This window comes from Aythya ferina, assembly GCF_964211825.1.
Source record: "Aythya ferina genome assembly, chromosome: 7".
Lineage (NCBI taxonomy): Eukaryota > Metazoa > Chordata > Aves > Anseriformes > Anatidae > Aythya > Aythya ferina.
The window spans coordinates 25,874,692-25,888,775 of NC_140302.1; the positions used below are offsets into that span (position 1 = coordinate 25,874,692).

At 41.3% G+C, this 14,084-nt stretch overlaps 1 protein-coding gene across 5 annotated transcripts in view; it reads left to right on the plus strand.

Annotated features, from left to right (window-relative positions):
* SORCS3 (sortilin related VPS10 domain containing receptor 3) overlaps positions 1 to 14,084 on the plus strand; it is a 279,409-nt gene that overhangs the window by 213,811 nt on the left and 51,514 nt on the right. For all 5 annotated transcript variants that reach the window (XM_084526293.1, XM_084526297.1, XM_084526295.1 and 2 more), the window contains exons 11-14: positions 621 to 723; positions 4,614 to 4,690; positions 4,802 to 4,893; positions 8,175 to 8,282. In XM_084526293.1, the coding sequence (XP_084382419.1) occupies positions 621 to 723; positions 4,614 to 4,690; positions 4,802 to 4,893; positions 8,175 to 8,282 (380 nt within the window). The remainder of the gene's footprint in view (positions 1 to 620; positions 724 to 4,613; positions 4,691 to 4,801; positions 4,894 to 8,174; positions 8,283 to 14,084) is intronic.

A 14,084-nucleotide genomic window follows, 5' to 3' on the forward strand; every position in this document is an offset into this window, starting at 1 on the left:
ACTTCACATAAGGGTGGGTAGGAAGGATTCTTGCCAGAGATTTGCAAAATCAGGTGCTTCAAAATGGGGCACAGTTTATGGATGAGAACATTAGGTTGGGCTTGCAACATAATTCAACAACATTCAGTGAACAGGCATTTTACAGTAGTCTGTAGCCCCTGTGTTTCAAAGGAGCGGTGTTCCCCCGAACTTTTACTGGTTACTTTTTCCCTGATTTTTTCTCCTGACTTGCTAGGTGTTAAGCAAGTTGAGTAGATTTCCTTTAAAATCTACGAAGCTATGAAAAAAGAAAATTCTTATCATCTTGCTTGACCTTTTTTATTGAACTTACATCAGAATATGAAAGTTACTAAGGGGAAGTGCTCTAGATCATATTGTTGGTAAAAACAAATGCAGATATGATCTTTTAAAATGCAGCATTTTTGTTTCTCCTGCTCTCAGCTATTTTTATATTGCTTATTCAGAAACTGAATATATGGTTCTATTTGCAACAGTGTTAAAAGGAGAGGGGTCGGTTTTCAGAAGGATCAGAGCATCTGTCTGCAATCACCAAGGACTCCTCTGTTACTTGACTTACTGTGAATTGAAACTTCTGCCTTTTATTTGTTTCCTGTCAACAGCCTTTTTGCTCATTGCACTTACACCTGCAACTCTCAGAGAATCCATATACTTCAGGAAGCATTTCTAGCAAGGAGACAGCCCCTGGACTGCTGGTGGCAACAGGTAAGAACCTAAGTGCTTCTCAGCACTCACCCGTACTTCACCTGTAGCCTGAGTGTGTGTGAGGTGTTTTCTGTTAGTGTAAAAGTCTTCTTCAGCTCTGTTTCACCAAGTGCTAAGCTAATTAACTCTCATGTGCTATGGACTGGGAGAAGGCATGTGGTCTGTTCAAAAAGCATAATGTCTGCCAGGTATTTGTTGCTATGCAATAACCAATCTGCAGGTCTGAGCCCAAATGTGCATGGGATAATTACCAACAGGCATTATTAACTTCTCTCTCTTGACGTCATTGCAACCACTGATACAGGTCTACAAATTTTCTGGAGTTATCATGAATGAGAATAAGCCTGTATTCATGGCTATGCTCCCAGGCAGTATTGGTATGTTCCACCTTTTGAGCAACAGAGTTTTAACAAGCCTGTTGGGTGAAGCCTGGACTTCATGAGTGCCTATCTTGTGCATGGTACCTGCTTTCTACACTGTGTTGCTCCAAGACTGGCAGCACTTCATCATGACTGCATGGGTCATCAGTGCTGTGGGACATTCTGCAAAAAGGTGTTTTGGCAGGTTGCAATGTTTTCATGACAAGCTGCTACAATACTGGCACGGTGGCAGTGGATGACCCACTGTAATTAATTTGACAACCGTCACAGATGCTTTTGTCCTCCATTGCCTGCACACAGCATGCAACCTAATCAGGATGGATAGAGCTACCACCCGTAGTCTGAGCTCCCACAGCTCTGTGGGAGCTGCTGGGACAACAAAGTGCTTTCTGAATGGCCGGTGCTATTGAAAGCTGATCTCTGAAGCAGAGGGTGCCTTTTCACAGAGAGGCTCCTACATACGTTCAAATACATTCAAGTAGCTTAACCATTCTTTCCAAGGCTCATTTTAACTCTAGTTCTCTTTGGCAGTTTAATTCTTAATTCTTTAATTCAAGTGGCTTGCAATTGTGTCATGTTAGCGCACTGCCTTTATAAATTTGCGCCATTTCTCCCAGCCATTTCCATTCTCATGTTCTTCTGTACTTCCATGTGTCTGCCTGACTAAGGCAGAACCTGAAACACAGGTTCCCTTCATGACATTTATAGCTCAACAAGGGAAACACTGTGTGATTTCCAGTTCACTGATCCAGGCCAAACAGGGCGAGATAATTTGGTTTAAACCTCCAGATCTTCTTATGCTTAGCCGAGTGGAGTCATCACTCCTGGCAGGTCACACTTGCTAGACGGATGTGTAGGAGCAAGCCCTAGCCATGATGCTGTGATTTCAGAGACTTTTTTCTTTAACCTTTTAGGAAGCAGAGGCAGCAGGACAGTGAGATTCTAGGCATTGATCTAAATTGTTAGTAAATGAGGTTCTTTTCAAGCTGCCAGTGCATGGGATGAATGCTTTCCCAGTCTAACAATTAACCTTTAAGAGGCAGAATATCATTTCTGCCTTATTGCTTTGTACAATAAAAATCTTAACCTGTTGGGAATATACACATCTGTTTCCACTAACCAGTTTCACAACAACAGGAGTGTCTCACCATGTTGGCAAATGTGTTCCAGGGTAAGCATTACAACTTATTCTCACAGGCATGGGCTACTCAAAACCTCTGCTGAGCGATCTTGCTCTTTGATTTACAGTGGTGCATTTCTAGCAACGAAGTGAAGCTCAGACTTAATAGGAGGGCAGAGGTTAGATTCTTGCTAATGGAAGAATTATATTTTAATATCAAAATCCTCTTCACTTGCTTGGGAGTTAGTATATTTGGTGTTGGTTTGAATCCTTATAGCTGAATGAATCTTAGGTGGAAAGAATGAAGAAAATCATGGAACAGCTTTACACAGAAAAACAGGCGGGATTTCCTCGTACCTTCCTCTAAAACAGTTTTGTTATTCTTGCTGGTGTGAGGGAAGGAAGATTAGCTAGGTGGACAATGTGGTGTTTCTATATCCTGAACGCTGATGGAGAAGTCTTTATTGAGCCATAGTGCATCCCTGAGCCAGATGTTTTATTTTTGGAAAAAGAGTTGTCACAACAATGTGCCTAGTTCTATTCCATAATGCTGACAGGAGTGTGTCAACTTCCATCTGGGTTTTAATTTCTCATTTTCCAGCATTAAATGTCAGAAATTCAATTAACATTTTCATTGGGGTGTTTTTATTATGCTCTTGTTGATGCTACAGATGTGTAAGATTGCCACCTTTCCCTTTGATTTTTTTTTGAAGAAAAAATATTAGTTCTCCCTCCTTCCATGGAAATTACACCCGTTTTAAAAATAATCTTACTCATAAGGTGTAAAAGTGGCTCACTGTGTAAAAAATGGACTTGGAATAAAGGAATCACAGGCTCAGCAGCAATATAGTGGTTGTGGGCCATTATCACTGGGAGATCTTATGATGGAGTATGTCAGTGCTACCTCTGCCTGCTTCTTATGGGACAGGCTTTCATACCACCAGAATCCCACCTAGCACTGATTGAAGGTATTGTTGACAGACTAGCAGGAAAAACAGATAGCTTTTCCCTAAGCCATTGGGTGCTTTGGGAAGCAGGGAAGTCAGAGTTAATTAGCTTAGGACAGACCTATACTGTTCAGTGAACCTGGTGCTTGTAGGCATTTTAGCTTTGGAAACAGAAGCAAGATGCTGACCTCAGGGTTACATGGGGAGTAAGCTAACAAGGTCTGCTCAAAACATTTGCAAATTTTTCAGGTATAGGAGGTCACTCTTGATACTATTGCTGTATGCTCAGATTGGTTCTAGAGAGCTGGGGATTTAGTACAAACTCATAATTACATGATTAAGATGTATCACTGTTCTGTCTGCTGTCTCAGATGAGGGACCTTTGCAAGCTGTTTCAAGCTCTGAGGTGGTGTCTCCAAATGGTGTTCTGCTGTGCTGTTTGTATATAGAGTTCAAGTTGATGTATGAACTTTGCACTGCTTTGATGTGTGGCGTATCCATTTTCTAACACATGGTGAAGGCAGAGTAGTTCATTCAAAAGGGCTATAAGTTGAGGCTCACAATTTGTTAGGTCAATGAGAATAATCAATATTGTCTTGAATTATGCTCAATATGGTCTCTACCTCTCTGCTAAGTCATTCGACCCAGCTTAATTGTCTGCACTGCTTCTGTCCCCAGATGAGTTTCAGATCTAAACAAACAAGATTCCTTTAAAGGGAGCTAATATTTCATTACATCACAGTCCTTGTTAATTCCAAAACATTAGTAGACTCAGGAAGAAGCTTTGCTTGTTAGACTGCAGGTTCTGAGATCTGCAAAGTTTTTGAGCATTTTGACAGAATCTCAAATAGGCTTTCTAGTCTAATCATGAGCTTCACTGGTGCCTGGGTTTCACCTTTAAACTGGGTTGTGCAAGTAACTTGCCTTTGGATATTCTCCTTTACATGACAAGTAGAGACAGAAGTAATTACTCATGACAAAGACTGGCAGATCACAGAGATCCAACTTGCCAGCCAGAGCATGATGACTGAAAGTTGAGAGTAAGACATGTGCACATTGGAGTATCTAGTGGCGAGGGACGGTGGCCATTATTCTGCTGCAGTTCTGATGATTTGTGTGTTCCAAATGGTTTCCTATGCAGTTTTTCAAATATGTAGGTCTAGAATAAGCCTGCCTTTAGTGGGTTGCAATTATGAGCAATACAGTCTGTTGGGAAAGTAAGCTGGTAATTCTGTTTCTCACCAGTGTCAACTTTCAAATTGATACTGGTTTCACGTTTGCACAACTCTTGTAAATGAATCTTGACACCTAACTGTGGTGTTGTTTTTAGATAAGTATAGAATAAAGAACAGCAAAAAAGCACTGGTCAGACTAAGTACTTTTGTTTTCCTGGAAAAAGTTCTGTGTTCACACAAGAACTTCTGCCCCTTACTTTTGTTGCAGGTAATATTGGCTCTGAGCTTTCCTACACTGATATTGGCATGTTCATCTCTTCTGATGGTGGAAATTCCTGGAGACAGGTATGTGTTGCAGAGAGCAGGAAAGCACGCGACATTTTACTATTATTCCTTCTCTTAGCCTTCCTTTTCCAGTGGAGTAGAGCATTCATGCAGTGCTTGTTTTGCTTGCAGATCTTCGAGGAGGAATACAATGTGTGGTTTCTGGACTGGGGAGGGGCATTAGTGGCCCTGAAACAAACGTCAGTGCCCATCAGGCACTTGTGGTAAGGAAACTGGTTACTTTGAGAAGCTTTCCTGAAGAGGGTAAGCTGACAGCAGTGCTAATACCTTGTGTCACCTGGTAAACATTTTCTAGTGTCTACAAGATGAGCAAATGAGATCATTCTTTTCTGCATTTTACATTTTCTTTGTTTCTGGTAATTAACACAGTGATTATTGCACCGTTATAAAAATATAATGGCTATATGCATAGTTACATTTATATACATAGTTACATTTATGAAGTATTTTTTGCACTAGTAATGTACTACAATTCTTCAGGTGGGGTTTCTTTCTGCTAGCAGATACATATATACTGAGTAAGAAGCAGTCTGTGCTTCAGGTATTTCTGAGAAGAGGTGTCCCTTGCTTCTGCTTTTTGTTTGTAGTAGTATTAATCTGGTAAGACAGATAAATGGAGGGAGAGAAGAGGGCAATAAATGCTGATAAGGATGGTGGAGTTATGTTGCTAAATGTTACTGTCTACTAAAGGATTCCAGGTTTGTTTTATCACAACTGATTTTACTGCAGTCATATTGTATGAATAGCCATACTGAGTCAGGGCCAGGGGTCAGGTTAGGCTGCAGCCCTCTTGTCAACAGCCTCCTGTAATTTGGACATACAGGAAAGTAGTAACAGGGCAGACCCATAATGATGTTCCAGCTACTTCCTGCTTAGGATCTTTCTGCCTGTAGTTAGAGTGTGTTTTTGCATGACTTAGAAACATTTGCTTGTGCTAGGTAACTTGGTAGTCATGAACATACCTGAAGTTCCCACAGGAAAGAGGACACCGAGAGGACCATGCCCAAATCTTTAAACCAAGCCAAGTATGATCCAAGGCAGGAGAGGTGTGTGTTAGCCAAGAGTAGGAGTCACTAGCAGTAGGTGCATCAGACTGTGGCAAGTTGAGCTCTGGAAGAGTGAAAGGTGAGCCAGTTTTTGAAAGAGCTGTAAGTTAAGTATTAACCATTTGTGGCTATATTCTTTAACCCAGGTGTAACTGTTTTAATTGTGTCTTTCCTTGTGGAGGCTCTTTGGACCTAACAATACGCTATATCCAAGTGCATGTACTTAGATTTCAGGAAAGATTTGGTCACTGGTTGACTTTCCATAAGAGCTGAGAACCCAGTTCACCTTTGTCTGCTTTGGAAAGGTTTCTTTCAGATATTCTCCCTTTCCACCAAGTCTCATGAAATAGCATGTGCAGTACTATGAGCGACCCACCCACTCCATTAAACGAGGAGTGATTTAGAGCTGTTATCAATAAGCTCCAACAGGTTTCTTCCAAAATTGTACCCTTAGGGGCTTTGGAATTTGCTTCATATTGTCTCAGTAGGCACCTGTTTTATGGGCAGGAGTGGAATAGATTAAAGGGTACATGTATATCTATTAGTTCTCAGGCAGAGACATTGTACAATAAGTTTCATCCTGGAGAAAAGAGGGGTGGATAATTGAAAAGCTGAGAGAACTTTAGCTAACCTAATGAAGCATGCTGTTCCCCAGAAATTGAAATGCTGTTTAGATAGATAAGCATGCAAGCAGAACAGCATCCAAATGCACAGGTGTACAGGAAGATACATACATTTAAATAAATAGATTTGGGGCAGATAAGCTTTTTGTATGCTGTTGTTCTTTCAGCTTTCTGTCTTTGGTCCATAGTCAGTTTCCTTTTCTGGCAGATGTGCATTGTGAATCGGGTGAAGGTTTCCCTAGGCACTACTACTAGAGGTAGATATTTAGGAAATGGTGCATGCAAACCTTGGCTTTTCCCATTAGAGAGCTCAGGTTATTGTAACCCATTGTTTGTAATACATATTGCACTGACTTGCTAGTCCTTAGGTGTCATCTCTGCGTCCCTGATGCTACCTACTTGGAGTGGGGAGGATTCAGTTTCCAACAGGACACCCTTGGGCATATTCAGCTGATCAGGTGCATGTGTACATGCATGAACACACACATGCACACACTCCCAAGATTTCCTCACCTGGAAAATAAGTCAAAGTTCTCTTTTATGTGGAGTTTAAAATGAGAAGTATTTCCTGTTGTTTAGAGACCAAGTTTATGCCATGATTATCTCTCTGGTAATGTCCTTTTGGGTTATGTCAGCTTTTACAGCCCAGGTACCTCACAGAATTAGAGAGAACTCTTAAATGACCCTGATGGGAGAGGATTAAATAATTTCAGAGCCAAGAAACTTTTGTGCTTCTCTGTTTGTTCTTCCTTCAGTGGTAGAACTTGGAGCTGAAATTCTGGGCAGACATTATGTGTGAGCACTTGTGTGAAATCTGTGGGCAGAGATAAACTTTATCACTTAGAGCTGTTGGTGGGCAGCAGCCCTGGGAGCTTGATGCTGACTCTCAGGTTGACTGCAGAGGTTACATGTCTTTCCTGCTACAGTGGCAGCTGGGTGTGCATGCCCTCCTCTGCCTGTTCTCTGCACCCTTGGGTGCAGTTTGTCAGGGTGACATGAGGGCTGGCAGCTCCCTGGGGCTGGGAAGACAAGAGAAAGGGGACAACAGGGCAAGGCCTCACAGCTGGGGCCTGTCCCACTGCCCCAGCCGGGAAGCAAGGCAGCCCTGGGCCTGGGTACCAGGTACCTTTGTGGGGACAGGGATGGTTGTAGGTAGGGACAGATGATCCAAAGCCACTGAATTACCCTGGCTTGTCATGGACAGTGTGAATGCTCATTAGCTCTAAGAAGGGAAATGCTTTAATTTTAACCAGTGCACAGTTTTTCTTTAAAACTCTAACAGGCAAAGCACACCAGACTAGCCACTGACTGTGGCTCAGTTTGGCCTCCTTCCTCTACCTCTCTGTAAAACAGGCAGCTGCTGAGATGGATGGCAAACAAGTATTAACAGGGATGGAAAGATTGTAGCTAATGCCATATGGCATTGATAACCACGTGGTTTGAAATATCCTATGGTGTTAACAGCAATTTTCTTGCATTCAGAGCAGGGTTGCTTATGCTCTGAGCACTGCTTCATGCCAGGTGCTCTTTTGATCCAGAAACAGGACTTGGCAATGCCCCTTTATCCCTTGAGGTCTGATGTACAGCTGGATCAAGTATATCCATGTCCTTATTGCTGGTGTTTATAGTTTCTAAGGTTTTGATCTTTCAAAATACACTAAGAATATGAATTAGTGGGCTAGGAGATGGCAAAGATTGGTGCCTGTCTGTAAATCTAGCAGCTGGATCTTGCAAACCTTAGCCAACATTTAATTGCTGCAGTTGCTCTGGAGTAAGTCTTTTTATATGTATAAATCTTGTCTGCTTTTATCCCAGGGTGAGTTTTGATGAGGGAAGATCTTGGAGTAAATATGGTTTCACATCAACACCACTTTTTGTGGATGGATCCCTTGTAGATTCTGGCATAGAGACCCAGATAATGACGTAAGTATATCAGCTCTTAACTTTCTTAAAATGTGGTGGTAGAAGGAGTGGATGGAGATCCCCTGGTGCATGGTGGGCCTCCTGCTGTGCAGTGTAGCGTTGTGTGGCTACACATGCAGTGTTGCATGAATGCATGGTGGTGTTCTGTGCTTTATGCTGATGGTCACAGACCCAGGTGGAGTGTCCGTGCAAACAGGTGATGCAGCAAAACTCTTCCCAGTAGTAGCAGGGGGCTATAAGAAGGAGAGATGATCCCAAGATCTGACTTGTGAGTTTAGATGGGATTGTAGGACAAGCTACTTCTCCAGGGGATGATATAGTCCTGGTCAGGCTACAGAGAACTAGTGGTATTATCACCCCTAGATGTTTTCAAGCCTTGGTAGATGAAAATACATCTGCCCTGATATGTAGGTAGTGACAGTCTCTCTTGGAATAGGAGGTTGGACTAATTAAGTCCAGAGGCTCCTTCTTGCAAAGGCATTGTGTTCTTTAGAGCTGATGGCCCAGGGACTGCAGTGCTCTTCAGAGGCCAGAGACCTGTATGGTTGCACCTAACGTCAGTTTTGTGCTTGCTCCAGTTGTGCTGCTTGAGTGTCTTTTGAAATTGCTGCTGAATATGAATATTCCTCAACCTCATTGCTTGCTATCTGCATTGTGTGTTGTACATCTGGTTTTAGCTCAAGCTAAAGGTGTTCTCAGTCTGCATATGCAGAGCTGAGCTCAGAACAGTGTTCCTGGACTGAGGTGTGGTATGCTTTGATCTACCCATACAGTGGAAAGAAGAGCCTGAGCTGACAATGAAGCCACCTCCTAAGAGTCATGTAGCATTGGGTAAGGGTGATCTAACTGGTGAAGTAATCCTTGCCCAAGAGTAGGCCAGGATCTGAGTTTAACAGTGCATGGAGAGAGGGAACTTTTCAAAGGAATCTCAAAGAGTCATCTGACATCTTGAGCAAAGCAGATCTGAGCATTCTGCTCTGGGACTCCAAACAAAGCAGGGACTAGATGCATTGCCTTTCTTGCTTGCGGAGATACCTTCTTACCTGTGTTTTCTTTGGGATGGCTGGAACACCTTTCCGAAAAGGATCAGAAAAAAAGCTGGCTAAGATACTGTCCTTAGACTGGGGCACATCTGCAAAGTCTATCTGCTGTGTTGTGAAGAAGGTTAATCACATCAGACATTGATGCATGTCTGATGTTGTATTGTTCCTGCCCTAACTCAGGGGTGGGAAATGTAGTGTAATTTTCATCTTATAATAGGTTTGCTTTTCCTGCTTTCTGCACCTTATGTTGTGAAGTGCTCCAGATTTTCACTAGTTGCAAGAGGAAGGAGAATCAGGCCCAGTATGCTTTCTTCTAGGTTACAGTCCATCTGCTTGCTTATGTGGCAGAAATGCGTAGGTGCATCTGATTGCTGGTGCCACAGGTAGTGACAGACTGAAAGGAGACTGCTGCGTATGCTTGTCACCAGTTTCTTAAGAAATCTTGGATCAGATAACAGTTGTGTCTGGGGCATTTCTGCTAGTGATTTGAATGTATTCCAACTGGGTTGTATAATTTGTGTTGGTTTGCATTTCAAAAATCTGACCCATCAGCCTTAAACAGAAGTGACTATGTGGTGAGGAGTGGTCTGTCTGTACCTGCACTTGAATAGTTTCTTACATGGGGGCTTGGAGGCTCACCTTAGCTGCAAGAAAAGGACTGGGGGAAATCCTCTTCTGGTAATGGGTCATTAGAGCTGGCTTTATTTATTTATTTATTTATTATTTGTTTGTTTTATTTTTATTTTTTTGCCATCTATGCCAAGACAGATGAAGTGTCTTGGTGCTGTAGTCTTGGACAGCCAGGAAGCTATAGCTAACTCCTGTATAGGCCACCTCCATGTATATCTTCTGTGCTGAACTGTCCTGGAAAGGCCAGGGTAAGTAATTATGGAGCTACACTCTTAAGGGACTTGGAGTTTGTTTTCCAAACAGTGCTAGGGCAGCACAATACAGCCTCCGTGTTTGTGTCACAGATAATTGTTCAGATTCTTATTAGAGTAGACGTTGCATCAGTTTTGGCAGAGGTGTTAGTTTTTCCTTTCGTCTAAAACCAACCCTTGGTGTCAGCTTTTTCTTTACGAAAGTGGAGTACTTGTTTACATAGAAGAATATATCTGTGTATCTGCTGAAACTGGCAAATATTGCCCCAGCTTTTTCCAAGAACAAAATACAACAGTATGATATACTTGTGAGCCTTTTCACAAGACGGCTGTGAGTATCTTTTTGGGGATATACATACCAGTCTGACTAACGATTAAAATCTGCATTCTGTCCACTCTACACATTTTTCTCCAAATGCAGCAATAATGTTTCACTTTCTGTGCTTGTTAACGTGGTGGTTTTCAATGACATTCTTTGTGCAGTGCCGAATGTGTGTCACTTTTGAACCCCCAACATACACATCAGGATCTGAACTCAAATCTGCACATCAGCACCTTCACTGAAATCAGTGAAGCTAATCAGTTTCAAGTAGCTATGGATTCAACCCATTTACTTTATAAATCAGTGTGGTTTTATTCTGAAGCATAAGATGTATTTTAAATCTAAGGTTACCGTTACTTGTATTTCCATAGTCTTCTGATAGGGACTGTGGAATGAAGGTTATCTTGCTAAATCAACTTTCTTGACAGCCGACTTGTGTTTTTTTTTCTTGAAATCTTTGCAGGCATTTTATTATTATTGTTATTATTATTAGTCATCATTAGAAATTTTTAAAACTATTCCTAAGAGTCTGTAAAAGGTATAAAAAGAAATTTTAGATGATATTTAAGGAGAAATTCCTACTCACAGTGTTAAGGGAACTGAGTTAGGAAACAGCCCATTTATGAAGCGTGACTGAAGACCACTTCTATACACATCACTTAGGTGTTTCTCACAATGAAAATTTTAGCTAACCGATCTATAAGGGCAGTGTAGGATCATACTGAGCTTGTGGTAGCTTTGTCTGAGAGGAGATCAATGCCTTTTTGTTGCTACTGGTCATCCTCTAAGCTGGAATAACATTTTGCTGGTTGGAGTTATGTAGAATTTGTGTTTATGAGTAGAAATTGCAATGGTTTCAAGAAGCTAATGGGAGCAGCGTAATGGTTTGTGATCAGCATCCTCCAGATGAGGATGGAGTAGTTGCAAACTCTTAGGGTAGAAGTAGAACATAGAAAGAGAGGGGCCACAACTGCGCTAATATTTGAGTCAGGGAAAAATTCTGCCATTGGTTTGCACCAAAGTGGTCTGTGTTCAACTACTACTGAAAAATAATGTCCTGAGAGGGATGTGTATTAAAGTCATTATAGCCTGACTGTTATTACTATATTGCATTATTAACAATGTTATCATAATACTATTTTATTAAAACCAGTATATCAGTAGAATGACTGTTATTCCCAACTTTCACTTCGTGGCACATCCTGTGAGTGGGCTGTCTGGGTTGTAGGAAGCTGCCACAGTTTTAGCACAGAATTTCATATCGCTTCATGGCTGTTAGGTGAGTGTGTGCAGTAATTATGCAGTATGTAGGAGCATACTAGGCTTCAGGATCCTGTGCTTCATGGTATATATATTTGTCCTACAACATTCCTAAAGAACTGAAAAGTGTGGTAAAATCTGCAGATTTGTGTGCATTATATGATTCTGAATATATAATATAGTTCGGAGTAGTGGAATTTGGAATTGCTTTTAGTGGGGGAATTTACGAGATAGATTGCAGAGGTGTGTTGCAACCTGAATTGTTTTATGATTTTTTTTTTTCCATTTCATATGGCTGTAAGAGTGCAAAAATGAATTATTTCTTTACAAACATAGCTGTGTGGGCTCCACCTCAGGATGTAGATTTGTGACACACAGAGAAAAGTACATGAGACTAAGTGAGCTGAGTTCCAAACCTGACTTGGAACTACTGACTAAACAAGGTGAATCTACTCTCCATTCTCCATTCCTTGCTGACCATCTGCTCCTTTGGTTCCTTTCACAGTTATTTTGACACCCATCTCATCTGACAAGACGGTCAGTTCCGCTCCCTCAGTGTCATAGCACTAAAGCAGGTGTGTGTTAAAGCACATTGCAGTGTTTGGCACAACCGTACAAAAAAAAAGGTGTCCTTTAGGAAAATAACTCAAATGGATAAGGCTGAAGGGTTTGGCACATTCTAAGGTGACCCAATGAGTGACTAGAAAGTACTAGTCTTTTGGAAACGTACAGTGTTCTAACTTCTGTGCTGCAGCCCTTGCTGGTGACTGGTACGTCTTTTAATGATTTTGCTTTCATGGGTTGGGTCTAACGTTTCTGTGTTGACAAGTCATAGGTACAGGATGTTACTTGCCTGAGGTAGTCCACCAGTGAAAAGGAATCCAGTTGTATTCCCCTTCTAGTATTTTCTCAGTAGTTGCTAATCTATACCATTCAAATCAGAGACAAGATATTTTTGTGGGGCCAGAAAAGGTCTTTATGTTGTTCCAGCTCTTACTCATAATTATTATCCCTGCCACTTCATCTACTGAGCTAAGCATCTCTATAAACCTATGTAAACAGAAATAACCTTTTTGCTTCACGGTCCTGTAAGGCTTTGCTATCATTCTAGTAGACTCATTATACATGTGTGTGTGCAGACACTCATATATGGATGGGGACCATTAAGTTTGTCTCTGGTGATCAATATATATTTATGTAGAGACACCCATGTGTGTGTATATAAATGTGTGTTAATATGTACATATACTTAATGATCCATATATACATCTGTGTATGCATCATTGAGTATTAACATTTTCATTGAGAGGATTTAATACAAACTGGTCTGCCAACGTAGCTGTGACTGCTTCCCTTGGCTATGCATACATTAGAAAAAAATCTTGGTTGTAAATTAATAGGTTATGAGCCCTGGTCCTTTCCAACACCTTCTCATTTACATGGCCATCCAGCTTTACCAGAGGTGAAGTGGGAGCACTTTTTTTTCCAGGAGATCCATATAATTACTGGCAACGCATCACTGGGTGGCAGAAGAGTGGGACAGAATGACTAAGCAGTTATGAAACATTGGAGGTGAGTTGGAGGCCAGGAGACTCTTGAGGTGAGAAAGAGGGCATGAAGAGCACAGACAACACTGAATCAGGCCAGAGGTAACCCTAGCTCAGTTCCCTGATCCAACAGCAGCAAGCAGATGATGCTAAAAGTATTAAAAAAAATATATATATATTTTTTTCCCTTGTACACTTTGCTAATTTACGAAGATTTGTAAATAAGGGACTTTCTTGGCCAGACATAGCATCCTATGCTTAGTACCCTATGGTTGATTTTCATGATTTTCTTCTCTTTTTTTTTTTTTTTTTTTTTTTTTTTTTTTTTTTTTTGGTGATTTTTTCCCTAAATTCCTTTAAAAGTTTAACAGTTTCATTGTGGCCTGGAATTTTGTGAGTTAACTCTTTTTCTGAAGAACTGACTGACTTATGGAAGACATCAGCAAAGTATGTACAGGCATGAAGGCAATGCGGACAGATTCTGATTAGCACTCAGCCCAGGTGCAGCAGATTGAGTACGAGAAAGGGGCAGTAGCTCCCAGGTCCAGAACTCCCACTGAGTTCAAAATTACATGGGAGTCAAGAGTCATTTTCCTGTCACTTTCTGATAAGGTGATTATCATCTTTCCTCTTTAAGCAAAGTAACATTCATTGCCTTTCGCTCTAGTCTTGCTGTCACGTTTAAAAGCTGATATAGGAAAGAAAATTACAAGCTGACACAATGTCCTTGAATGATCCTGCCCTTTTGC